The sequence below is a fragment of the Neolamprologus brichardi genome, chromosome 4 (assembly GCF_056152115.1).
Source record: "Neolamprologus brichardi isolate AB-2024 chromosome 4, ASM5615211v1, whole genome shotgun sequence".
In the NCBI taxonomy this organism is placed as follows: domain Eukaryota; kingdom Metazoa; phylum Chordata; class Actinopteri; order Cichliformes; family Cichlidae; genus Neolamprologus; species Neolamprologus brichardi.
Genome location: NC_142107.1, coordinates 11,244,588 through 11,272,500, shown reverse-complemented (window position 1 = coordinate 11,272,500; position 27,913 = coordinate 11,244,588). Strand labels below are relative to the sequence as shown.

Below are 27,913 nucleotides of genomic sequence, written 5' to 3'. Positions count from 1 at the left end.
TTGTGTATATATATATATATATATATATATATATATATATATAGAATTGGAATAAAACTAAAGCATTACTCTGCTCTGAGATATGGGGTAGAATTACAATGTAGCATAAATTTCATATGATAAACTCAAGTATATGCCTTACGTAGTAAAGTAGTGAGTATTGTTAATATCTCCTTTTGTAGATCTTTGTAGGATGATCTGTCCTCTGCTACTCTTTCTTGTGGTTTCACCTGTTAATTTTTTTGAAGGGGGGTTGGGTTGGGGATATTTGTCTTATACAAATTGAGAACCTACAGTATATATCGTGCAAACATGACTCTTTGTAGGAATCCCCCTTACAGTAACCTTTCCATTTTGCTGTGAATTGGGCTGTTCTATTTCCTCTCCTTGCCGCATGCTAAATTATAAGGTAACAAGGTTCTTAGCAGTGTAATTACTCATGATCCGGATTTGATTGTAAAGTGGATTATTTGATTTGGCAGTGTGAGCTTCATCGCTACCAATACTAGTGCTGAAGCTTATGTCTCTGTTATTTACAACTTATTTGTAGGTTTTATTGCGATATTCTCACTTCTCTTATTCTTGTGCCTAAAATGAGCCACACCCTTTCACTTTAACTTTGTACTGCATGAGACTTTTGAAGCACTGAGCTTCATGAGGCTCAATAAAGTAATAAAAATGGCTGATCTTTGATTTTTGCATGTAGAAATTGTGGGATTTGCTTTACAAGCTGGTGGTTGGGTTATTTTGTTTAGTTATGAGTATTTTAATGAGTTTATATTATTATTATTATTATTATTATTATTATTATTATTATTATTATTATTATTATTATTATTATTATTATTCCATACATCTACAAGTGTCATGCATTCCCTCACTGTCTTTATTACGCCTATGAGGCAAGCTACCAGTGGACCTTCACTTGATAGTATTGGTTTGTGTAAATGATAGATAGATTAGATAAATTCAGCTCCATGCAACCATACAGACTCTTTCTTTTAGTCAGGGTGAAATATCCTGAATAGAAAACCCGTGCAGACATGCAGGCTGTTATAAGCAGTGACTTTATGCACTTAATCATTTACAGACTAACACTTTTTTGTGTTGGCATTAGTCATTGTGCTGTTTCAACATGACTGAATGCACAAAAACACCTTAATAACTTTGGTGTAATCCTCCTTTAGAGGGTTTGTAGTAACAGCACAGCAGCAAGTGCCAGCGTTTCCCTTTCCCTTCACAGGTTTGTTAATGGTGCATAAAAAAAGACGGGGCTTCTCAAAAGTCTGGTGCTTTTAAATATAATCGTGAAGATCCGCATTTTCTCACTTCCTTCACCAGCCTCGTCACGATTGGCTATTTTTCCCCCTCCTTTTTGTCACCTGCTCATCTCCACTCTTTCACCCTTCACATGGAGCAAACAATAACTTATATGGAGGTCAGTGAAAATGAGCGAGTCTTATTTTTCTTATTTAATACTTCATATTACAAAATTATTATAAAGAGAGCCTCAGCAGCGCTGTCATGAATGGATCGAGCTTCCTTTAAGCGGCAGGTGTCATGCAGGGATTTCTAGTTGAAACAAAAGCGTGATCTCCGTCAGTGCACGGAGCACCGAGCAGTGGCTCAGCAGATGCCGTTGCAACGCCGCTTTTCCTCCAATAGATTTAAAGTGTGCGCTCTGGCCGACAATGGATGGTTTGGGAGTGGGAGGATCAGCTCAGCAGCGATCCTTCTGGCTTTGTTACGCCCGGGAAGCCATTTTGGAAATCTGCTTGTTGTGCACTAGCACAGCAGTCTCTCGCCACTTGTAAACTTTGGCGTATTTCTGTGAGAAAATAGCGTTGAAGGATTTGTGGATCCGCAGTCATAAATAAGCCTTTTGGGGGTTCCGCGCGTCGGGATGCTGGCAGAAGTTTGCGCATGTTCCCTGATAGTACTGTGTGAATCTTACTCATTTGGATTACGCTCTTAAAGAATAACAGCATAAATGGAGCCTAACAACGCGGGCAAGTTGACCAGCTGCTTTGAAAATCATATTAATGTAGAAACTGTTTTTAGTGACAGTGTGTTTGCAATTTTTTTTTTTTAAATTCGGATCTTCGCTGCGCTCCTTTGCCAACAGTTTTGACAGTGTGCGCAATTTTAGGCCTGATTTTCTACGGTCGTTTTATTACATCTGCGACAGTATCAGACGTTAGACGCGTTCTCTGTGGTTAATGGTGATCAGTAAATGCGTGTTGTTTTTACAGATAAATCTCAAGTTAACCTGCACGACGAGCAGTGTGATTAGCGCGTCGTTGCACAAGCCTGTAAGTCAGTGACGGCGCTGTCTAAATACATCCAGCTTCTAAATTTAGCACGAATGTAACGGGGCTGATATGTCATCGGGCCTGAGCGCAATACAGTTAGAACAGGAGTACACATGTGCTGTAAACAGTATTAGTGTATTACTGTGTTTTGACAGTAGCTGGAGCAGTCACAGGACTCAGCTGTTTGCGCTGTTCGTCGCACACAGTTTGCGTAAAGGAGGCAGCAAAAAAATAAAAAGGGAGATGTGCGATAGTACTGTGGGAAAGGTGTAAAGGTGTCAATGTGTTGCATGTGTTTGTGTCTCTGGTTTCTCTTGTTACTGTTCAGCTTGTCTCTTGGTGGATTAATGCACCGTAGGGGAGATTAGTATTTAATTTCGGAGTGTCCACATTCAGCGCCTGCGTCATGATTCAGCGCAGTGCTGACATGTTGCAAAAAAAGCAAAAAAAAACAACAACAACCCAAAACTAATCCTGGCTGAATTTAAGTAGTCCCCTTGGCTTTTGGGAATTTGTTTCCTTTTATCCCGCTTTTCGGCTTGGAGACTTGGATGTGGATTTGAAATCATGATTAAGATTATGGTGTTGAGAGTTTGGTGCTGGGTTTTTAGTAATGGCCATCTGTTTCATTCTGCTGCTCTGTCTTTGAGTTGTTGAACAGAAGTTTGAGTCAGACTGCCACATGCACAGAGTGGCATCTAGAATAGTTGCTCTGTTGTGGCCAGAAACCTCCAATCGGACACTGTTATTGCATCAGTTATCTCATTTAAAGCTGCCTGAGGCAATATTGTCTACCACTGTATACTCTGCATGTAGCTTTGTGTGATGAGGTCATGGAAGTGATCCATTTGAGCCAAAATCTCACTCTTCAGCTTGCTTAAATGCTCTGTTGCAGGCAGCTTTTTCTACCCTTGGCTCTGTATGATATCATTTAGAGTGCATATCCCTACTACAGCAATCAGGGACACTCAGCAGTCCCACCCACTTGCCAGTCATACCTTTCGTATGCAAGTGTGAGGCCGTTGATGGAAAGCAGGCTTAAAAATGGAGCTAAGATGGCTTGTTCCAGACCGTGGATGGACTGCAGCTTTTCATCACAGCCCAGTATTTGAATTCTGCATGATAATGCAAATCTAAGCTACGGAGCTGGGAATGAACACATTGGGTCCACTTTAATATTGACATGCTCGCAACAATACACAACTCTTCAAACTGTTCACCAAAGTAGGAATATTTGCAGAACTGCTGTGTTGGAATGCATTAGTCTTACCTTGGTTAACCTGAGAAACTTTCAACTGTGAGCATGTGGAACGAAGTATTTGTACAACAGTTCACACAATGCAGGTTTCACTAGGAAGGTCATGGAAGTGATCCATTTGAGCCAAATGCAGGTTTCACTAGGAAGACCAGCCTTTTGGCTTTAGACTTCCCGCCCATTGCCTTATAAATCAGCCCCACCCCTTTGTGTTTTACTGGGTTTCATAATACTCAGCTTACTCGAGTGCTCACTGTAGCTGTAGCTGTGCTGGTGAGGAGTCCTCCTGTTACAAAGGGGAAGAGGATCGTCATTCTTTGGCCTGTCTCTACCAGCCTTTTTGATCAGCTGCTTGTTTTCTTTGTGTCCGGAGGAGAAGAGACGAGTCATTCACTACAGCTTCACTGGTGTCCGTAGCTTCTGTCATCTACCAGCGTGAGCCAGCATGGAGGAAGAGGTTGGCCAACTCTCAACCACAGGCAGAAACACAGTAGTATTGTTGTATTCCAGAGGAAAAGGAATGTCCAGCAGCTCTCATTAGGGTCTTGCCCGCACATGGCTGTACAGCACAGCACTTACTGGCGGTTGTGTTTTCTTGGAGAACAGCCCAGTGAATGGAGCTTGAATTGATTCGGGAAGAGGCAGGAAATTTGCTAGTGCTGTGTTATTTTATAAAATGTAGATGCAGTTCTGAATCTGTACTCGAAATGCAGTTAAGCTGTGGCGCAACTCGAGCTCATCATTTCTGCCAGAGACAAACTGAACAAAGCGTTTTGCATTTTGTTGTGTGTGTCTGTGAAGTTGGTCTGTTCTTGTTGTCCTTGGCTAAAATAGTCCTTTGCCTTGAATCCTAACTCTTGCAGTCTAAACAAAGAAGTCTGAACATGGATTTTTCCCAGCTGCACACATACACGCCACCACAGTGTGCTCCAGAGAACACCGGCTATACTTACTCTCTCAGGTGAGACCTCAGCGCCGCGCTGCCGTAGACTCGCTGCGGTACTCTCGCTGCAGCATCAAACATTCAGGCCCACAGCATTTTATTCACACCTTGCATGTCATTTGTGGCTGCTGAGATCCTGCTGGTGCATTTTAATCAGAGTTGTCCAAATACTCTCTCTTCTGTTTGCTCTAGTCCATGAACAGAATATGCTTGAAGTCAAACTCTAATTCTCATGTAATAATTTTTCTGTCTACTTGGTTATGACTTGCATTTTATCCCATTTTATTTCCTTACTGAAAATATCCATCTGTCCCTCAGCTGTTTGAAAGTTGAGAATATGCACATGATTTGCTTTTCATTTAAAATAGAAATGCCTTCATTTATAAGAACAGCATGAGGTTTTTAATTGTATTTGCTCCTCAGTACATTTCTGCGCTTGAACTTGAGGTTTTAGTAAATCTGTGGCTGTAAAAATATCATCTGGTTGTGGTTTTGATGAGTCAGCCTCACAGTTCTGTTGTGCATTTCGTGCTTGGTGAGCAGTTGGGAAGCCTTGCGGAGAAATATATCCGAGGCTTGTCTGTACGCACTTTTCGCTATATTGCGAAATCAGCATGGCAGTTTAAAACTTTTCAATGATTTTTAGAAGAAAAGAGAAGAAGTCGTGGTGTTTTGAATTTTTTGTCGGAGAGGATGGTGTCCATACGTGTGCATGCATGTAGCACCAGCCTCTCCCATCGTGGTCCTCTTCCACACCCTGTTTCTTGTCAGTCATCCTGGCTTGGGGTATGGGCGTGGTCGACAATACATCAGTAAGGTATGTGGAGGAATCTACGTCTTATTGCTTTCAGAACAGAGGAGCATTTGCAGAGCAAGAAATTTTAACTTCATTGTGCCTTTCCTTGCTTTAGGCAATGGGAGAGTGATTGCATGACTTTTAGGAGCTTCTCATTTGAGTATGAGAGTATGAGAGAGTCTTGTAAAAAGTCAAGTTCGAACAAAGACCCCTCATTTGGTTTACAGCTTCTCTTGCAGAAATGCAAATCACATGGTGAGAAGTGCACTAAGCAGATCCATGTGCTCTTTCCCAGCCAGCAAGACAAAGTCAACAGCAGCTTCAGTAAATGTGTGTCACACTAAGTTGTGTTGTTTTCATTATGTATTTGATGTGTCAGCAGGTGGGATTGGTATTTATGGACAGCGGTAGTTGGCTGACTAGATGTTTTTTACGTTCAGCTTTTAGAGTAGCAAGTAATCTCTGATGCTGTATTATAATGAAAATGACAAAATATTAACATTCTTCAGATTTCAGGTCAGGATTGTGGCACACAGGGTGTGTTTTCAAGTTGTGTGAAATCCTTTCCTAGTAATAAGTCTCATGAGTCACAGTCTCTAGACTGAGGCCAAATAAGAAGAATGTACAAAAGCTTGTTTGACTCCTCACCCAAGTTTGCAAGGTAGACTTGAAAGGCTCAAACACGCTAATCATGTTCCTTTGAATGCAGTCAGCTGGGGAGCTATTAATGAACCTCCCAGTCAAAGCCGTGCCCGTGATCTCAGGATTAGGCTAACAGTTTATGCTGCTTGACTAGCTAGTTGACTGATCTGTTGTTTTTGTTAGCCTGTGTCTACTGCAGCTCAGAGGCACTAAATGTTGGCGCTTGCAAATAGCTCCTCATGTGTTCAGTGTGTGTGTGTGTGTTTGAGTGTGCATGGTCTACAGTGAATGCAAGAGAGTAGCACAGAGAGGGACAGGGTCAGGTGACAGAAACCGTTGGCCCATCTGTTGTCAAAACTCAAAAGAGCAGAGACAAGTTTTGTAGCAGTTGATAGTGCTAGAGGAAGGGGCTTCCCTCTTACCAGGGAGAGACTGTTACAACATGGACCCAGCAGTCTGAGTAATACTGTATGTGCTCCCAATGAGAGAAATGCTCGTACAATCTAATTTATCACCAACCAAGGTTTAAGTTTGGGAATTCCCCGGTGCCTACACAGCTGCTACAATGTAGAGTGAGCCTCAGTCCAGTAAAAAGAGACTTCTCAATAGTCTTTTCTTTTATGTTCTAAACCAGGATACTTTGATTCATGCTCCGTAATCCTGATAATGATACCTCAGAAAATTGGTTCCATTCTTTTTGACACTGTTTTAGATGATCAGACTCAACTTCCTGGAGAGTTTAACCAGGGTTTTCCTGCTGTCAATATTAAAAAATGTAAACAAACATTTGTTCAAAAAACAAACAGAAAAACCATCCATCCATCCATCCATTCACTTCCGCTTATCCTTTTTCAGGGTCGCGGGGGGCGCTGGAGCCTATCCCAGCTGTCATAGGGCGAGAGGCGGGGTACACCCTGGACAGGTCGCCAGTCTGTCACAGGGCCAACACACAGGGACAGACAACCATTCGCACTCACATTCATTCACACATTCACACCTAGTGGCAATTTGGATTATCCAATTAACCTGTCCCCACAAGACAAAAAAAACCCATCCATCCATATAAAAATGCAAAAATACAATTGAAGCTTAGAGCATGCTCTTAGGAGTGACACAGCAAACCAAAACCGCAGCTGAAGGACTTTTTAAAAGGTCCATATTCAGTGTCCTAAAACTGCTGAGAAGAGGGGAAAAGATAAAGGTAAGCTTTAAAAAAACAGCTTTTGCATGTGTGAACAAGGCTGAAGTACAAAACACCACAGACTTTGTGTTATGTCTTCTCTTGAAATATTGTTTAGAGTTGGGTGATATTTATGTGACTAGCCCAGGAATAGTGATGTAGACTCAGTCCTCTTTGTTATTTCTGAAGCCTTTTCAGATAACTGCATATTCTAAGCTTGAAGGTTTAACATCATAGATTGTTTTTGCACATTTTTTAACATTTTGACTTGATAAATGGCAAACAAGAACAATTGCACTTTACAGGCTGTGACTGAGAATTTAGTTGCACCACCTCCAGAAAAATGCACTGAAAGCAGGTGTGTTTGCCAAGTGTTGACTCTTAGAGACCCTCCATATTTTATAGAAGTGGAAGTAGGTCAGTAGGGCTGGGGCTTCTGTTTGGGGGCTTTTTCTCCATCAAGTGATGGTTGAAGTGTGTAAACCGTAAGCAGCAGGCTTGATTGAGTACTCTGATACTATATAGTGCTATCTGCAAACATTAGCTACACATAAGCGATGAAAAATAAATAAATAAATGTGACAATAACCGATAGAAACTCAGCCTTCTAGCCATGGAAACATTTTTTTAATACAGATTTAAACAGATTTTTTTATTATTATTAATTTGGTTAAGCAAATTGATGCAAACATAAATCTGCAAGAGCATACAAAGCACATTTTCTCATCAGATTTGTGCCTGCTAGTCATGCTCTGCAAGACCAGGTTCAGGGATACAACATGAATAGGCTGGGGCTGAGTGCACTGAGAGTCAGCTGGACAGTTGTTGCTCACCGTGCTGCTGCAGTTGTTTTGACATGTGGTCTGTTTTTTTTTTTTTAACTACATGCACTGCTGCACAAGTGCCAAGCAAATGACAGCAGCTGGATTTTTAAGGGTTTAAGAGTTAGCTTTCCTCTTTTCTTGTGAGTGTTATCCAAACATTTCTGTTTCTTTAAATGGTTCCCACTGCCATAAAAGTAGAAATTTGAACCTTAAATCTTAAGTGCGTGATGAATATGATTCTGCATAAAAGAAGCACTTTTGTTTCTGGCCTGTATTGTGTTTTTGCATCACAGCATCTGTCTGTGGACGTGGTAAATATCTAGCTTCTGCTTCTGATGAGTCTCTCTCTCCAGCCAGAGATTTGTTTAGGACGGTCTCCGTGGCAGCAACAGCAACATAAATTGGCACACTGTGGTGTTATAGCACGGATAGGAAAAGGACACCACACAGCAGGGCAGAGGGAGGTACTGTCTGTGGGTGGGCTCAAATGATCCTAATCTCAGTGCCAAATCCAACCCACCCAAACATATTTGGATGGAAATTTGAAGACTCCCAGATCCTGGATTCTGGTAACTATAGGCCTTGGCACTTAAAGGGCTCAGTTGAACAAAACAGGAAGACAGAGGGGGGCTACAATTGTGCTCTGATTTCATATTTTCCCCACAGACTTTCGAAGGCTCGCACAACTGAATTTCCAACTGAAAAAACTGAGAGAAATACAATTTAAACACAATCAACACAATCCTGTAATATCACAGGGAGGAGATTTGAATAATGGAAACGAAATAGAAACGAGCATCAGCCAAATAACAGCATCCCAAGTCTCTAAAATAGTTTGCTGTTGGCACCAATCTAATAACCCATGAACATTCAGTAGTAGAACTTGCAGTAGGTTCAATTTTCTTGTGCTTGCAGCATTCCCATATAACACATTTTGTGTTGTTTACAAGAGATGTAATGTTTTGCTGTGATTAGATTAAAGTGCCAGCCAAAGAAATTTTGGTTTATGAGATTGTGGATGGAAAATTGGACAAATTCAATTAGAAAATCTGATGTCTGATTCCACCTTTTTCCTTTCGAAAATGATGTTCTATGTAAATGGTTCTTTCACATGGTAGGACAGTACTTAAGACACTCAGGTGTGCACTGGGCAACTAACAAAATATTTGTTTGTACGACTTTAACTAGGGCTTTTCATTTTTCTAAAAGTTTAAATCAGGTCAGCATGCCCCTCTTATTATAGTGTGTGTGCGCATGTGCGTGTGTGCTGGGGTATAAACCTCCTGGCAAGCTTTTGACAAAGCATTGCAGCCACACTTGTGGTTTCCACACTGAGATTTACAACCCAAATGGTTTTTATAACCTCTGTTGAAGATGTGTGTGTGTGTGTGTGTGTGTGTGTGCGCGCAAGCGTGTTAGTGTTAGACAGAGAGGGTGCAAATGGTAGCCATCATGGGGCAGGGTTCTTACTAACTGGACATACTGCAGCAGACTTCAGCTGACTTCCTGCTGTGTTTAACTGTTTTTTTCCTGCACTTATCACAATTGCTTTGATCTCTTTTATGCTGTGTTCACATTTTCTCCTGCAGATGAAACTGAGATATCTTTTATGTCTGAATGCCATTGGTAAAAATGACATTTTTCTTTTACTTTTAGAAAACTACAACTGTTACATTTTTATAGTTTTAATGTCTTACAAGCTAACCGTTCCTATAAAGGCTCATAAAAACTATAGAAACTATAGAAGAAGTTAAAAAGTGATAAAGGAATTAGGCAAACGTTACAGTGTAATACAACTTTTAGCCCTTAGCTTACATCTGTTCACATATGTCCCTTAAACAAGGTAGGCTAAATCATTCATTGCTGGACTTTAAACAAGGTTGATGAAAAACGAAGGAAAAAAACTAATTAGTGCCTCCCAGCTGATCTTTTTTTTTTTTTCTTTTTTGTGCAGTAAGTTTTTAGTGTTTTTAATGAAACCATGCAAAATTTGACTTTGATGGTATCAATATTTTCCAGATTAAAGGCCCTTGGAGAACATGGGGCTTTTAATGGGTTTATACGTTTTGGGGTTTTATTTATGTCATTTTTTATTTGCTGCCAGCATTTTTGAGCCCTCATAACTTCTTTAGTAGTGAAGATGGCCACATTTACTTACAGACATTTACTTGCTTGATCACAAAAATGACTTTATGTATTCATTCCAGTATTCGGAATTATTATTTTTATAATAACTGAACGGATATGCTCATTTTATTTGCTTGGTGTCAACAAAGTGTCTCCTTTTGTATTTTGTATGATGGGATTTCATACTTTTGCATACACTATGCAAAGCAGGCTTCATGTGGGAGGCTATTTAGAGATGGGAAACAAATTCTAGCACTGGGGGTGTAGACTCACCTGTGGTGATGTCACAGGAGTAACTTTTTTTCTGTTGGTGTGGAGGGATCATCTATCACTGGATAGATGAAGATGAAACCAGAAGTGACAATTTCCTGAGTTATTTTGGCAGCTGCTGTGACTTCTGCACTGTCATAAAAGAAAACAAAAAACCCTAAAGAAACAATTGGTTTTCTGTTTCAGTTGATTATTTTGATAAGTGGGATCAGTGGAGACCTGTCTTTCGTCTCATGTTTCCTGTATGAGCTGTAAGTTCCTTGCACTGATCATGCATAGTAAACAGACTCACTCAGCTACATTTACACCCGGATGAATGAATGTCATGTCATAAAATATATATTTTGTAATTTTTACTTGATTAAAGGCTGAGTCAAAGTGTGAAACTGGGTGTGGGTCCCAATCAACCAGAGTTTCGGGTGAGTTCAAACTCTGGTTGATTGGGACCCACACCCAGTTTCACACCTTGGCTCAGGCGATTAGAGGATCATCAGGGGGTCCTTTTGTCCCTCTGTGGGGGGAAACTCCCACTAGGTTTATATCTGGGACTCCCCACCATTTGACCTTTGAACTGAAGAAGCTTCTCGGATGAGAGGTGAAACGTCTTCAAGTAACTTAAAGAAGTCCAGACGCTTTTCTTTGCAAGCTCCTTTGACTACGATGACCTGGATGACTGAGAACCTTCACAGACATTGAAGGCTGAGCTTTAGTAATCTATAACAAATATAAACAGCTCGACTGCATAAGAAATGTCCAAAGTAACAACAAGGCAAACTTAAGCTGGTTAAATGTAGAGTCCAGTCTGATCAGATTGGATGTGCAGTTGTGCGCTGTAAGAAAGTTTGGCTGCGCCCACTGAGTGTGGGAAGATAAAGCTTTAGTGTTATGTAAGGAGAGATTCCAGGAAGCTGAATGTCAGGATGGAAGTGTCTTCTCTCTGTAATGTACTGCATGGCTCTTCATCTTTGTCTTCTTTGCTGTGTCCATCTCTATTTTTGTCACCGATGTGGGCCGTGGAAGCCGCCTGGGAGAGAGCGGCACATGGATGAATTTGGATACCCGATGAAACGAATCGCTTGTTTTTAAACTTTTTTTAAATTTGCTAAAGGAGGGGGTGGTAACCAGCTCTGTTGGGAGGTAAAAGCTTTGTTTTTATAAAAACCCAAATGGTGTTTGTTCTGTTAAAATATGCCCACATGGGGTTTCCAGGTAGAACAGAAGGTTATTAGGAAGCTTCTACCTGGCTGTAGGCTATGCAGACAGTTTCCTCGTGCACACACCCTGATCTGCCCTGTAACACTTGCTTCCACACCCCACAGAAACGTTACTAATCAAACCTGAATCATTATGCTTTGGTATGAAAAACACACTTCTGTGTGTGCGTGAGTTCTTGTATAAATAGGAATGAAGTTGTTTTGATAAGAATGTAACCTGGAAGCAACATTTTATCCACTCCATGTTGCAGTTGTTGAAGTGTGGCATTGAGACATTCTCGCTGTGGACCGGAATCACTGGATTAACTCCTTTTGGTCATTTTTGGATCACTTTAAAAAAGAGAATTGTCAGAATTTGGGACTCGCAGTTGATTTGGAAAGGCAAATGCTCGACTGCCACGCAGCTGTTTCCCAATATTTAAATTTCAAATTTGAATAAGATAAAAAGAGGTGCAGGTGTGATGGAAAACTGATTGTTATTTTGATATTTAGCCTACCTGTGTTACGGTACGCACTATTTTCTCAGGCCTTTGTTTAGACAGTGTCCAGCAGAGTCCTTATAGTTTCTACTGAAGCTCTGTTGGGTCTGTTTGGTCATTTTCACAGCACAGATGCTTATTCAGGGATATCAGTGCTGTAGGCATAAGTGGACAATGATTTGAGACAAAAATGTTTCCAACTTTTGATTCTAGTTTGGATTTTACTCAAAAATGTAACTGTACACAAATAAAACTGTAGATTTTTATCTTGCCTCCTACTAATTAGTGCACTAATGACAGTGCTCATTATAGCATTTTAAAACCTATTTTGCTTTGAAAGATTTGTAACATTTTTTTACTTTTTGGTGTTTTACAGAAACCTCTCCTTGCTACCAATCCTGTGTATATGCTTTGCAGTAGAAGATAGGTTAATTTCAGATCAGCAGGATACTGCCCCGGTGGTCATGTGTTCAAAGAAGGGCCAGTTGGATCAGCAGGCGAGAGGTAGAGTGAGGACGAAAGGACTTAATTGGCTCTCAGTGGGAGTGTGTAATCCTCTGGGTTTTAGAGACCGAGGGAGGGACACAGAGCAACCTGCACAAGATGTAAACGTGCACAAATGCATGCACATACTGCTGGCTTGGTCAGTCTCCTCTGAAATCATATGCCGCGTGTGCTCTGCAAGAGATATGGACAGGCCATAAAACTCGTGTTTACACATTAACAGAGTTTCCTTGTTGAAGTGTAACAGGAAGTTTGTTCCCCGTCCTCCATTGAGAGGCTCACTCCAGAGCTCCACCCTCCCCACTTGTGGACAGACTTTACAGATCGTGCTGTAATCAAATATTTAATTGATTATTTCATAAATTAAAGGAGAAATAAAATGCTTTTGTCTCATTAATCAGCAATAATAAATATTTAAAAGAGACACCTTTTGAATATTGTACATTCTGTCAAAAAAAACCCTTTCATTTCATTTGTGTGTCATATTAAAATTAGATTTCTTTTAGAAGGAAACATTTTCTTAAATGCCTAAACAAATTTTAAAAATATTGTTATTAAAGCCTTGAAATGAGTCCAGTCCAGCACACCAGCGCTTCTTTAGATGTAGCAAAAACTTTGCACTGAGGGTTTTGTTATAATCGAGTTCCTTGATGAGTCATTCAGACCCTACAGTCATGTTTGTGGTGCTTGTTTAAGCATTAGTGCCTCTACTATTACAGAGAAAGATGGAACAGTTGTACTTTAAGGCATTTTCTTTTCGCACCAGCCTAGAGGCGTTAGCAAGTTCCATAGTGTTCCAGTGTAGTCTGCAGTTGTTTGAATGTTGTCCTGGCTCAGTGCCTACTCTTCCAGGTGGGTGTGGCCCTGTGAGTCACAGCGAAGCACGGCAAACAACATTCATAGTGTGTTCTGACTTTCAGTTGGTTTTACAGGGAGGGGAGTAAGAGTCTCGTGTTTAGCCTTCTCGCATACTTTGGATGTTTACTGGGTTTTTTTTTTTGTCTAATTTTACTTTCAGAGACACTCTGTGCCTGTTCTTATATTTCTCTCTCCGTGGTGAGTGAGTCACTTCCTGTCAGGAGCTCTGCCAGTTGCAGGGAACAAAAGCATCACAGCTCTGTAAAAAGGACTGGGTTAGTTTTTTGTTTTTTAAAAAGTGTTTCTAAGTTGACTAACTGAGGGACAGACATGAGTAAAAAGGCAGGATATCCCCATTCAGTATTGATTTGATGCATAAAGGCACTCTCGAGGCTTGTTTGTCTCCAAAAGGATTCCCATGCAGTGGATAAAAGAAACGCCCTCTTTGTAATTAACTGTCATGAAATGCCTTCTTTCACAGAACAGTTTTGTTTTCCTTCCCAATTTTCTAACATTCCCGCTCTTTCTGTTCTTCCTGCTTTTCTCTGTCCGCTCTCACTCTCAGCTCCAGCTATTCAACAGCAGCGTTAGAGTTTGAGAAAGAGCACCAGATAGCTCCTGTGTACGAGTCGCCCAGGATGTCACGACGGAGCCTGCGTCTCCAGACCAGTGCCAGTCACTATGGAAACGAGAACCTGGTTGATTACTCCCAGAACCACCACAGCAGCAGCAGCAGCAGCTACACCAGCACCAGCACCAGGAGAGAGACACGGTGAGACCAGCAATGGGCACTTTTCCTCTTTGACTCTAACATTTAACTTACCAAAGAGTAAAAGAAGAATTTTAATAATAATAATAATGATAATAATGGATTGCATTTATATATAGCGCTTTTCGGGACCCCTCAAAGTGCTTTACAATACCACTATTCATTCACTCTCACATTCATACACTGGTGGAGGCAAGCTACAGTTGTAGCCACAGCTGCCCTGGGGCAGACTGACAGAGGCGAGGCTGCCATATCGCGCATCGGCCCCTCTGGCCATCACCAGTAGGCGGTAGGTGAAGTGTCTTGCCCAAGGACACAACGACCGAGACTGTCCGAGCCGGGGCTCAAAACGGCAACCTTCCGATTACTAGACGAACACACAACTCTTGAGCGTGGCGACCGTGGCTTTATTTATGTTGTTTATTTACGTTTGGTCTTTCTGAATACCAACACAGACTGGTTTGTGTCTCATGGCTTAGCTTTGGAATAGTCTGTCACTCCATCTACATTAAGCTGATTCTGTGGACTTTTCTTATCACGTATTTTTATTATCTGTATTTAATTTGTTTTCTAATGCAGTTTTGTATTGCTGTTAGCTGTGTTTTAATTTTCTATTGTATGTCTCTTGTGATTATTGCTGGGTATTTACGGTTTTATTTTGTTCTGCACTTTTTGACTGCATGTTTATAAAAAGAAACCACAGCTCAGTTGCAGGTTTTCTTTATTCCCACGCAATTACCAAACATTGAGCAAGTGTGCCGTGCTACAGTTCTGTTAATATGGTTCCCCAAAAGAGCAGGTTTCAGGAGAAAAGCGTGGGTTTGAATTTCCTATATTTACCTAATTTCACTATATATAGAAGCATTGTAGTTTTCAAAATCATTGTTAGTGATTCTAGATGAGCTGAACATTGGTACAGTGGTTCACTTACACCAGTGTCTATCTGTCGTATCGCTGACCAGATGCATCAAGGACCAAGCTGAAAGGCTTTTTATGATTTATTTATTTTTTTGTTAAAGAAGAGTTTCTTTCAGTGATACAAAGGATCAAATAAAACAAAAACAATAATGGTCTCTGCTGGTTGCTATTTTAATTACTCTGATGTCTTTGAAGACTGCTTTCCTGAATATTCACATAAGCATCACCTAGAAACACAGAAATCTCATTGTGATCAATGCGATTGATTATTCTAAATGATAAATGTGGAGATTTGGTTGTAATGATATTCAGCGTGTTATAAACTAAATAAATCTAGGTACAAAATCAGCCAGGAGCGAAGTGCCACCTGGATTAGTGTGGTGCAGTAGACTCAAAGTAGCTGTCACCACTTCTTTAAAGTGCGTTTTAGAGAAGTGTGAACTACATGAGGTTTAATTGTATCGAGCACCTTTTCTGATCACATGGCACACTCTCTTGATGAGGCTGCATATTGGGACGGCTCTTACTGTGTATAACTTGCGTACAGTGCTTTCAGCGTATACTTGTTTACACCGCGAACCTCACAGCTCTGTTTCCCCTCTCTGCTAACACAGGACGCTGCGGAGCAGAAAGCAACAGTCCAGTTCCAACTCCCTGTCTTTATCCCTGAGCCAGGCCGCAACACCAAGGAAAACCCTCACCTTCTCAGCTGGTAATACCCCCATTAACAGCAGCAGCAGCTTGCAGCAAAGCAGCACAGCGTCTGATGCCGCTGAGATCACAGCCATCGTTGAGCAGCCCCATCTGAGGCAACGCACTGTCACTACCACCACAACAACAACTTATGTGGATGGACACTGGGGTAAGTTGGAATAAATAACTACATAACAATAAAGACTCAATCGTGAAAGAGAATACTTTTGCATTTTAATTTGATTCCACAGGGCAGAAAATACAACTGAACTTCCTCTCTGAAAAAATAAAATGACAGATGTTATTTTTTAGTTCCTAAAGACTCTATCAAAAAGAATTTAAGGCTTATCTTGGGTAACTGCTCTTTGTTGATCCTATATTAGATAATCTTGCATACCCAGAATAATTGCTCAGGAGTGGAGATATAACAGGATGAAGTGAAACTGCTGAGTTGGTTGAGAAAATGAGGTAATGAGTAATGGTAAAACAAAATGTTCAGTCAAGTAAAAGATATGTTATTACAACACAAATGAGACTATGTAAAACAAATATTTATGTTTGGGTAATTGCAGGGTTTTTTGTTTGTTTTTTATTATTTTTTTTACTTAATTCAGACATTTGAGTATCAGTTTTATTTTTGAATGTGAACATGTTTACCTGCTCCACGTGGGCACCTGAGATCCCCTGAAACTCCCTCAAAAGCAGCTGCACACAGATCTATGGATGGTATCGTTTCAAATTTCATTTTTCTACAAAAACGTCTCTCACAGAGTGAGGCACATTTCTAACTCCCTTTCTATCGTTCAGCGAGCTAAAGCATCCAGATGGAGGCCGCTTACTGTGCGAGAGAATAACAGGAGACATTCTGTTGCTTCTAACTTTCTCTCTGACTGATCATTTCCACTCAGACATCTGACGTAAAATCACTTTCAGACATTATCATTAATGCTTGCTGAAGCTTCAGATATTCACTGTTGACTATCACTGAGTCTGAGGAGCCCAAAAGCCTTTAATCTGGAGAGCCCTGTTTTTATTTTAAGAGGACTTTTCCAGAACTCCATACCAAAAAATGTATCTTAACAGCAGTGTACTCCAGCACACTTACTGCAGATTTATGCAATTTTGCAAGAGAGAGTAAAAGATCTTAATCCTTATTCTGCTACTGTAGGTATTTAATGTTGATGTGTGCAGTCAACTACCTTAACACCAGGAAAAGAATATGTAGCTAGTGGTTTAATGGTTTCCTTTGTGTGAATGATTCATAAACATGTGAACACGCTCTCCTCCTGCAGGGCAGACTCCCAGCCACAGTTTATCAAGTGTCAACGGCGATGCCAGTACGTCAAAGTCCCACGCCGCGCTCTCCAATGGCTACATTTGCAGAGACTGCTCTGTACACTCTCAGAAGACGGACTCCTTTGTCACACAGTCCGCATCGTCATTATTATCGTCATCGTCGTCGTCAACATTTCAAGCTGCCGAACCTTCCACGGATGCCCTCTCGTCAACATCATCACCTTTCACCAGTATTTACAGCAGAGACAGGAGTCGAAGGAACAAGACGGGTGAGAAATGTTGTACTTAAATGCAGCCATTGTTTTTATTGCTTGGATAACTGAGCTGCGAGGTTAAATGCATGTTTTCACTAAGTTGTGAAATGATGAGAATGTAATCAGTAGTGGTGTTTCTCTGCAGGTGTCCTGGCTTCTATGTCTAACACGTGTATACGCTACAGCAAACAAGCCTTGGCCCCCATAGTGTCCTTAGTCACTGTGCTCTTCAACAGTGTGGTCTGGCTGGGTTCAAGGGCCAAGAGCCAAACAGGAAAAGGTACACAAAAAGAGACATTCTTTTGTTCTTCATTCTTTTCCCGTCATTTCCACATTTTCCTCTCTCATCGTTTGTCCCAACTTCCTGAGCTGCTCAGAATGAGACTCTTGGTGATCTTGAGAGAGAACTGACTCCAGCAGCTTTTAGAGATGTGTGCAGCTAATTTGAAACCTCCTCTCCCTCGTGATTTCTACCTCAGCAGCCCTGTCATCATCACTCTGTGTCACTCTCTTTGTGTTTCATGTGTAACCTTATTACCTTTTCCTCTTGCTGGTCTCTTTCCATAGCTTCCTGTTTTGTTTTTATCCGAGTGCATCTTTGGGGAAACTCCTCTATCATTAATGTCACTTCTTCCTCGTCTTATCACCAATATTTATCTGTAGCTTTTTGTTGAGTGTGTGCATTTTTGACTAACACTAAGAATGCGGACCGGTGTGTCACCAGGTGCCTTGACATCGTTTTCGGACTCGGTGAGACAAGCGGCGTCCTCAAGTTTATCCCAACTGTGGCTATTAAAGCAGACCACTCTCCACAGGATGATGGGCCACGGGGCTAATGGATATGAAGGACAAGGTACCCACTGTTACTACTAAGGGCAAAGGTTAAAGGTCGCAGCTCCTGACATCTTCACCTGCTCTTGTGTTAATAAACTTTCCTGTTATAATTTCTTTTTTTATCACTTCCTTCCTTCTTCAGCTCTTACTGTTTTGTTTGTTTAAGGAGAAAGGCGCCTCAAATGGAGATTTTTTGACGTTCAAGAATCTGTTCCTCATGTGTTTATGTCTCAACCTTCACTTTCACACTTTTGGCTTCTGTTTCTGAAGGAGGAAGTAAACTAAACACAAAATTAAAATCAAAACAACCATCGCCTGATTGTCAAGTGTCGAGTATATGGCTGGTCAAGCAGAACTAACAAGGCTCTTTGACTCCAGCCACCCTATCAATGTGCAATCAAAAGTTTTAATTAGCAAAAAAAAGATTATTTCCAACTCTGCTGCTGATTTAAGCTGTTTTTTTTTTTCACAGCTGCAGAACTTTATCAACTGTGACCTTTTCACTACATGTGTTTTCTCCTCACTCTTCTATCTACTGCTCTTCATTTCCTTCACGAGGACTCCTCATCGTCACATTAGTGGCGTGCATTTTGCCATCCTCACACTCCGCCTTCCTTTTCATTATAACTTTCTCACACAACTGATAATATTGCTAATACATGCCTTGTGTGTATATTGCAGCTCACTCGAGCTACTGTGGAAGCATGAATGTGAAGGATCTGGTTACTGAAGATGCGTCACATCTTAATCTCAATGGCTCCCTGTGTAAGCAGGCACTCACACACACTCGCACACATGCATGTGCTCATTTTCTCACACGTAGCATGATTGACAGAGTTAATGATATGCGTGACCTGTGTCTAGATCAGCGAGCAAAGGTTGTGTGAACTGATTTAGCTGGTTTGAAGCCCGTTGACCGACGTGACCTGCAGATGTTTCTTTGTCTTAAATATGTGCCTCAGACTAATGTCGAGCCATCAGTTTACACAAAAACGTCAGATTCCACACGACTGACCGTGATCCAAGAAATAAAGCAAATTTCTGGTTGAAAAGCATCTTGTTTTAGACTAGTAATAGGTGAAGTAGCTGCTGGATTTCACAATGGTCTTTAAAATTAAGAATAAAAGAAACAAATATGACAAATACCATTTTCAGTTGTTCTTCTGAGTCTGAATAAATTCTTAAATAATTAGAAACGACCTTTAAGTCAGGAAACGCAGCTTTGCATGGTGCAGCATCTCATGCATTGCAGAGTTATATAGAACATGCATGCTCATGGCTTTTTAAAAAATTATAATATAATTTGTTTTTCATTTTCTTTATTTTAATTTGCTTTGCTTTGATAATTTGCCCGACTGCGTTTCTTATTGTTTTTGTATGAGTTCATTCACACATGCTTTTTTCTGTTCATTCTGCGTGCCTGCTGTCCATCATTTGGGCTTACACAGGTGATGACTGTAAAGGGAAGCAGGTCTCTGAGACACACACCGTCCTCCTCAAACAGTCCTCTAGGTCCCGCCGACTGGCGGGGGCACTGTGGAGCGTCCTAGTTTATGCAGGTTAACCAGCACTTCTCTTATTGTTGATCACACCGTATAAATTTACAGGAACATGTATGTTTTGATCATTCAGTTGCAGCTCGATCAGTTTATTGCTTTAGCTGAGTTTAGTGAATTAAACCTTTCCCTCTTTTACCCTGTTTTCCAGGTCACTGCCTCCTCCAGCCAGGTTACTGTGTGATGAGAGCAGGCAAAGCTTTAGGTTCAGGTGTAGGGACGGCAGCACAAAGGGTGCTCTCACTGTTCTGGATGCTCCTGGCGGCTCCAGGTCAGTGGCTCTTGTTTTTATTTCATCTTTTTAGAAATGTTCATCCTCTACTTCTTTCTTGCCCTCTCATTCTGTGTGTTTTGTATTTTTCTTTCTCAACAGTGAAGGCAGGCAAAGGACTTCTGTGGTTTCTTGCAACAGGATGGTACCAGCTGGTGTCTCTCATGTCTCTGCTCAACGTCTTCTTTCTAACCCGGTAAGAGTCATTCCTCCTCAGCTGTCTTTCAGAATCTCGCAAGGAATAGAAGAGAGTTTAACATTTAATCTGTTGAATAGCTTTCAAAATACTAAAATATCTACATTTGATTTTTCTAAGATAAAACTGTACAATAATATAATGGGATGGATTCCTGCATTTTAGCTGCTAAAGGTGAACTTATTTTCATCAGGAGTTAGTAGAGGCCAAACACGGTGTTAAAAGAGAGTGAACACTGGACTTTCATCATGCAGCCAGAAACAAGACACCAGATAAATGCTAATGATGCCCTGTAACTGCTGTGTACACAGTTTGGTCAAACAAAGAGCTGCCAGGCTCAACTGAGAATCATTATAGTGAGTACGATCAGGTCTGACCTCCAACTAGCAATTAAGTATGTGACAGCTTTATTCTAGGCTTTCCTCAGCAGTGCAGATACACTTTGCATATCTAATTGAAAGTGCTGGAAGTTCTGTTAACAAACTCTATGAACTCTCTAAAGCCAAGTTAGGTTATTATGTTGTTATTTTCACTCCCATCGAGTGGCCACAGCTCATAATCTTCAAGCAGTAGTGACTGCACTGAGTAAGACATTTGCAGTTCTCGTAAAGCCACATTTCCTGAGCTGTGAGAACATATTGAGTTATTACCCGGGGATTTTGCATTCATGCCACATGTCCTCCTGTCAGTTGTGCATTGCTCTGATGTATGCATGTTCTGTGTTTCAGATGCCTTCCCAAACTCTGGAAGCTCCTGTTGTTGCTTTTGCCCCTTTTGCTCCTCCTTGGTGAGTGCCTTATCAAATATCTAACCTATTTAGCGAGCACATATAGAAAAAAGTGATCGTGTGGCGGTAGATGTTATAACCAGCACGCATCCCCAGAGTGTGGGACAAATCAAGTAGCAGATTCAGGTCAGCCCTTTCAGGGCTGTGCTGTGGTTGAGCTCTGCTCACACAAGCTCTACTCACATAACAGTAAATCACAAGCACCTTTTATTAATCCTTTGTTTACTTGCTGAAATACTCCTTAGTGCACATGGCTTAGCCCTTACATTGTCATCTTGATGGGCTTGCTTACTGCTGCTTCTGTAAATGAGGGAAGGAAATATTTAGACACTGTAGTCTTGCAGCTTCACTTATAAATGTGAATATTCAAATATCTCATGCCTTGCATTATACACATGACCCACAATTTAGACTGTTTTGTATCCACAATGTTGATATGTTGACTCTGTAGGGTTTAGGCTCATATCAGTGTGTTGAATAAGATTTAACAGTGTTATTTGTGATTTGTGTGCAGCTTTGTGGCTGTGGGGTCCGTCCACTGCTGCCCTATTTGCCTACCTGCCAGCCATAAACCTAACAGAGTGGCGTCCTGCGTCACCCTTCACCTTCTTGTCAAACTTGGTACCAGTTCCTGCTTCTGTACCTGGCCCTGCACCAGAGGCTCCCATGGAGCAGACCCCAGCCACCCCAGTCTCACAAGTACCGGTAAGAGAGAATGAATATATATATATATATACACATGTCACTACAACATGATTATAATCACTGATTGATTTTTTTGAGATTTCTTTTTTACATGATGTTCATTGATTTATTTCCCTCCTCAGCCAGTCCTTCCCCCTGTGGCAGTCTCCAGTGTGGACATGGAGCGTCTTGAACGCGTCGAGCGCCAGCTAGCCCTTCTTTGGGAGCGAGTCCAGCAGGGTGACCAGAAGCAGGAGCAGCGCCATGATAACATTTTGGGTCTCTACAGCACCCTGAGGGAGCAGCTCCATACGCAGACTGACAGGGACAGCCTAGGACTGTGGGTGGCCTCCTTGCTGGACCAGAGAATCGGTGTGCTGCGAGGAGAGCTGGAGCAGGAGAACACACAGAGAGCGCAGGTAGGTGGATGACACAGTGCCAAAAATGCAAGTTAGTGCTGAAAGATCAAGAACAAAGCTACAAGAGTTACATTTTCTTATTTTATTTTTTTGCAGGGTGCAGAGCTGCAAAAACAACAGCAAGAGAGTCAGGCAGCACGACTGGCTGATTTAGAGTTACTGCTCAAAGCTCTGTCTGCCAAGACTGAGGTATGTACTGCAGGTTTGCTGCTTTGCCACTGAGAACTTATAAAAGAGCATTAAACACTAAGTGACAAACAGTTAAAATACTATATTTGTATAGTGTTGGATAAATGGGTTAGACAGCCAAGCTGGTAAGAATGCAGCCCTGGTGTTAAGTCTGTATAAAGGGAACAGTGGTGCAACGTGAAATATTTAAACTTGCACTTTCTCACTGTGAAAGCCAACAGGACAAAATCACATGTCCTCCTTGAAAAAATAGTATCCAGTATGTATCTTGTCACTTGCAGTTTTTTAAATATGGAAACCGAATCCTTCTGTTTTTATATTTTCTTCACTGCTTCTATAACTGTTTTATATGTGTGCGGCAGGAGGTGCAGCAGAAGCAGCAGCAGTATGAACATGAGAAGAAGAAAACAGAGAAAGAAGCTGTCACTTCAGCTGCAGACACGGCTCCTGTGAGGTACAAGAAAAAAAAGGAGAATAAATAAACCTTACAGTCCACTTTTTTTCCCTTTATTTTGTTGTTTGTGCTGTTTACATTTTAAGTTTCTGTCTCCCGATCAGTGTGGGCGTGAAGCAGGAAGACCATGACGCTCTGCTAACAGAAGTACAGAGACTTGAGGTAGAGCTGAGTAAAATCAGACAGGACCTGCAGGGCGTTGCAGGATGCAAGGGCAGGTGTGAGCAGCTGGACACGCTGCAAGACACTGTAAGTCAAATATTGACTTTTGTTTGGCTTTGTAAGACAATAAAAGCTTAGCCTGCCTGTTCTGTGAATCCTCTTGTATGAGTTTTTAAAATTGTCCCCGTCCCGCTCCCAGATATCAGCCCAGGTGTCCTCTCAGCTGCGTAAGGAGTTGCAGGCTCTGTTCTTTGGTGTTGGTGCTTCCGGAGAGGAGCAGGGCGAGGTGCCCGAGTCTCTGATCCACTGGCTGTCCCAGCGCTACGTGAGCACGCCTGACCTGCAGGCTTCTCTGGCCTCACTGGAGCTTAGCATCCTGAGAAACATATCCCAGCAGCTGGAGGTCAGCCGGACCCAGACGGTGGTTGAGGCTGAGTCCAGAGCCAAGAGCATTGTTCAGACAGTAACCGGAACTGTCCGGCACGCTTCTGCTGCCGAGGGACTGACAGAAGAGGTAATGTGTGCACACTTACCATCAGCATCATCAGTTGCATTTACATAATCCTAGTTGAGCTCAGTCTTGAAGACTATTACTTTGCAATGGTTTTTTGTTTTGTTTTTTTAGGCTCACATGTCATTTTTATCTCTGCTTCTTATTAGCAAGTGAAGCTGATTGTGCAGAATGCTCTGAAGCTCTACTCCCAGGATCGGACAGGCCAGGTGGACTATGCCCTGGAGTCTGGAGGTAAGAAAGAGGAAATCTTTCCATCCTTTACACAAGTCAGTAGCTAAGCCAGTGCGGCTTATCAGGCTGGTTATTACATAACTCACGTCTGTGCAGTAATGTATCAACAAACTAATGTTTGGTACATGACTACTCTTATAAAAACTTTAGGTTGCAAGGTAAAGTACACTGTAAAATCTGAATGCTGCATAAATCACATTATATTCAATTGCTACACGTCTCTTATGCAATACGAGTGCAGGCATTAGCGAGCTCAAGGACACCAGGGTATTAATGCCAAAATCTCCATTGTGAAATGTGCCACTAAGCAGAGTGTTGACCTATATGGGCCGGTGACTTCAGCGTGTGTGTGCACTGAAACATTGTAACACTTTCATAGAAGAAAAATGCACAATATTTAATTGTAATGCTCTAGATGCATAGAAGTAATGGCGATCAGTAAAAGCAGTCCTGGTGTTGTGTTAATGTTCTAACTGTTAAAAGCGGTATTGCCAAGACTGAGTCGCAGTCTTCAACTTTAACTATAGTGCTCTTACACTGTGCAAAGATTTAAAGTTCACGTAACATCAGTGGTTGGAGAGTTCCCCTGGGCAACTAGTTTGCAGAGAGAATCACAGTTTGCTGGTGATTACTGCAATAAATTCATCCTGTTGTCTCGCCATACAAGAAGAGCAGGTTTTCCTCACACATTGCCTCCTTAATGTGCATGACTGGCATCTCCTTTTTTTTACCCAGGATTGCAACATGCCAGTATATTAATTAATTAAACCTGTTAATTGTGATCAGTTCCATAAATGAGCTCAGGCATGTCTGAAATAATTGTTACCGCCACCACTAGTTTGCCTTAAAGCAAAGTAGTAAGACATTGTTTTAAAAGTACAATATTAATTGCAATAAGCTCCACGCTGTCTAAAAAACTGTTAGGAACTGACAGTAAGGTTTGGAAAGGTTTAGGTTTTTCACAGCACTGTGTATGGTGTATTTTAATATTAATGATTTTTTTTGTGGACTTGAGAACGAAAGCTTCCGGTTTAGTATAATTTCTGATTGTGTGTGTGTGTGTGTGTGTGTGTTAAGGTGGCAGCATCCTCAGTACCCGCTGCTCTGAGACCTATGAAACCAAGACGGCCCTCATGAGTCTGTTTGGCCTGCCACTCTGGTACTTCTCCCAGTCTCCACGTGTTGTCATTCAGGTGAGCCTCGCCATGAGCTGAATAAAGTTGCGTTGCACCAAATATAACCAGTAAATAGATAGAATCTGCTGATCTAAAAGCCAGTCTCTCTCACTCCTCCACTAGCCTGATGTGTATCCTGGAAACTGCTGGGCGTTTAAAGGCTCTCAGGGCTATCTGGTGATCCGGCTGTCCCTGAGGATCCTGCCCACATCCTTTGCTGTGGAGCACATCCCCAAGACCCTCTCCCCAACTGGAAACATCACCAGCGCCCCACGCAACTTCACCGTCTTTGTAAGAAACACACCAACAAAAACCATGTAATGAGACACCTTCGACTCTAAAGCAAACATCCCAGGTGATCACAGGCTGCTTGTTTGTGTTCAGGGTCTAGATGATGAGTACCAAGAAGAGGGAAAGCTGCTGGGACACTACACATACCAGGACGATGGGGAGTCACTGCAGATCTTCCCGGTTATGGTAACTTTAGAGGCACTTCTTAACATGATTAAAAATGTAAAAATAGTAATAATAATCACCTCAGTGTTTGTCAGCAGTTCCTGAAATCTTCCACTTTTTTCCCCTCAGGAGGAGAATGACAAGACGTTCCAGATAATCGAAGTGAGGGTGTTGTCCAACTGGGGTCACCCCGAATACACCTGCCTGTACCGCTTCAGAGTCCATGGAGAACCTAGACCTCACTGAACCAACCTCCACTACATTCACTTATATATGATGCACCACCCCATCTGTACATAGCTCTCACTGACTTAAACCCGTAAAACTGAAGGGACTCTGCAGGAAGTTTGTGGATGTTTTTTTATGAAAAGCAAAGAAGATGTGGATTGTTTAAAGCATTGTGCTCGGACCGAGTCATGAACGTAGTTTTTTGCGTAATTTTGAAAGAATCACAGGAAAGTTTGGATGAAGACTGTTAAAGATTGGGAGAATTTGAACCACAGAAGAAGCTAAGTCCCACTGCTACCCTTTTCAAGGCCTCTTGCACTGAATCAACCCCCACCCCTGAGGGCACCAAGGCTCGCAGGAGCCAACAAACCCACCAGTCCCTCCTCAACACCTTCGACAAGAAGGTGGATGCTTGACATAAGGAAGGGGGCGGGGTTACAGACTCATCTCCACCAATTCTTCACACACCGTATCTGTCTGATTTTTCTTCTTATCTCTGTTTAACTTTTATTTTTTAATGTTTCACATCAGAGTCAACTATTTTCAGGATGAAGACCACTGCACCTTTGCCTGAGATGATATCCAGGCATGTCACTTCAATTTGTTGTCATGTCTCCACAGTGACTCCTACAGAACTGTTTTGGGCAGTCTGCAGGTCTGCACTCGACGCGTTATATCCACTACATTCTAATCTTGGCTTCATGCTTCCATATAGCCATAACTAAGACTTTTATTTTGGAACTGAACATGCTGCCTATGGATAAGCGCTGAATGTTTTCTAAAGCGGCGGCTTTGATGCAAGTTTCCTTTAACTACACAGCAACATTATAAAACCACTGACTTGAGCTCTATATGACTAAAGTATTAGGAGGATACTCACTATATGTCTCATTATGTAGAGACTCGTAGTTTTTACACCATGAAATTACCAATGTTGAACTACTCCTGTCAATAATTTCGCTTTTTCTGTTCTGCTTCTATCAAGAAGAGGTTCACCGTCTCCCTCTAGCTCAGTTAATCGTCCTCCTCACATGAGCTCCCACTATTCTGAAAACCCTGAAGGAATGTAATCTGTATATTTTATTGTTGATAGCTGATGCGCTGATCCTTTATAATATCTCCTTTTATCAGTGTTGCTTTATAAAAAAACCAACATCCTGTCATTATTATTGTACTACTATTATTTCTTCTGTTACTCGTGGTGTTTTACTTCTTTGATTTGATTTTTGGGGGTGTTCATTTTAGACGATGCTCTGCAAGAACTTGTTAGACAAATGTTTGTGGCACGGGTCTTCAAAATTTCTTTAAAATTAAGGGTTCTCTCATCAATTTTGGTTCAAAATACGGGAAAATCTAAATTGTTATGTGTAAAAAGGAAAAACAAAGACTTTTGTTCACAATCTTATTTATTAACAAGTCAATTAGTGGCTGCAAGGTAAGACTTCCTGCAATGTATATTTTGTTAAAAGCTGTTCAGTGCATTTTGGAACCATCTTAGTTCTTTTGTTTGTTTGTTTGTTTGTTTTGGTTTTTTTAAAGATAAATGGCTATTTTTGTTCAGTCATGAGATGACTTAACTGCTTTGGAATATATTCCAATAAAGACTTTAATTTTGAAGAAATAAATACATCATGGCTAAAAATTACTATGATGAGCTCTAACTTTTCCTCGTTTATATTCACAGCGGAAACTTTTAAGTAAATATGTTGTTGTTTGTTTGATCTTTTACATCATCATTTAGCAGGAGCATCTACAAGCAAAAATCTGAGGATCAACAGGCCTGAGTAATTCTGAGTTAACCAAAAGTAATATGCATGTTTTACCTTAATACTTTTGAGGCATATATAATCACGTACAAAAGTCTTTATTGCTCATCTCTTTATATTTTAAGAGGAAAATTAGAAATGGATGAAATGCAAAAGTAGAGTATGAGGCAAAAACAGAGTTTGTACAGTTCTAATGAGGTTGAACGTCAATATTCGGTATGACCACCTGATCTCTCTGAGCCTAGGTTTCTTGTAACTTTGTTTAATCAGTCTTCAGGAATAGTTCTCCAGGCTTCTTTAAGGACATTCAAAGCTTTTCTTTGGATGTTGGCTGCCTTTTGTTCTGTTATCTATCGACATGATCCCACACTGCTTCAATAATGTTGACCTCTGGGCTCTGGGGAGGCCAATCCATGACTGATAGTGTTTCATTGTGTGTCTCTGGGTTTGTTTGTTTTTTGTCCATCCAGGTACGCTTGTACTGCATTGGCAGTGTGTTCTGGATCATTGTCATGCTAAAAAATGAAGCTGCTGACAAGTTTTTTCCAGATGGTATTGCATTGTAGATCAAAATCTGATTGTACTTTTCTGCATTCATAATTCCATCAGTTTTGACAAGATCTTCAACATCATTGGCTGAAACTGACCCCAGACTGG

The 27,913-nt window shown here is 41.2% G+C and overlaps 1 protein-coding gene across 5 annotated transcripts in view; it reads left to right on the top strand.

Annotated features, from left to right (window-relative positions):
• sun1b (Sad1 and UNC84 domain containing 1b) overlaps nt 1–27,132 on the top strand; it is a 28,997-nt gene extending 1,865 nt beyond the window's left edge. The window contains exons 1-23 of one of the 5 annotated variants that reach the window (XM_087839794.1): nt 1,714–2,009; nt 4,431–4,528; nt 13,970–14,176; nt 15,706–15,953; nt 17,077–17,349; nt 17,480–17,614; nt 18,059–18,187; nt 18,850–18,933; nt 19,617–19,727; nt 19,876–19,995; nt 20,098–20,191; nt 20,920–20,978; nt 21,493–21,683; nt 21,806–22,081; nt 22,178–22,270; nt 22,633–22,724; nt 22,829–22,973; nt 23,086–23,400; nt 23,547–23,631; nt 24,709–24,824; nt 24,930–25,097; nt 25,191–25,283; nt 25,392–27,132. In XM_087839794.1, coding sequence (XP_087695920.1) covers nt 4,452–4,528; nt 13,970–14,176; nt 15,706–15,953; nt 17,077–17,349; nt 17,480–17,614; nt 18,059–18,187; nt 18,850–18,933; nt 19,617–19,727; nt 19,876–19,995; nt 20,098–20,191; nt 20,920–20,978; nt 21,493–21,683; nt 21,806–22,081; nt 22,178–22,270; nt 22,633–22,724; nt 22,829–22,973; nt 23,086–23,400; nt 23,547–23,631; nt 24,709–24,824; nt 24,930–25,097; nt 25,191–25,283; nt 25,392–25,508 — 3,228 coding nt within the window. In that variant the 5' untranslated portion in view covers nt 1,714–2,009; nt 4,431–4,451 and the 3' untranslated portion in view covers nt 25,509–27,132. Of the gene's footprint in view, nt 1–1,713; nt 2,010–3,632; nt 4,025–4,430; nt 4,529–12,326; nt 12,547–13,564; nt 13,680–13,969; nt 14,177–15,705; nt 15,954–17,076; nt 17,350–17,479; nt 17,615–18,058; nt 18,188–18,849; nt 18,934–19,616; nt 19,728–19,875; nt 19,996–20,097; nt 20,192–20,919; nt 20,979–21,492; nt 21,684–21,805; nt 22,082–22,177; nt 22,271–22,632; nt 22,725–22,828; nt 22,974–23,085; nt 23,401–23,546; nt 23,632–24,708; nt 24,825–24,929; nt 25,098–25,190; nt 25,284–25,391 lie in introns of those variants that run through there. The other 4 variants (XM_087839793.1, XM_087839792.1, XM_087839796.1 and 1 more) reach the window with 4 other exon arrangements.
• Nucleotides 27,133–27,913: the final 781 nt, after the last annotated feature.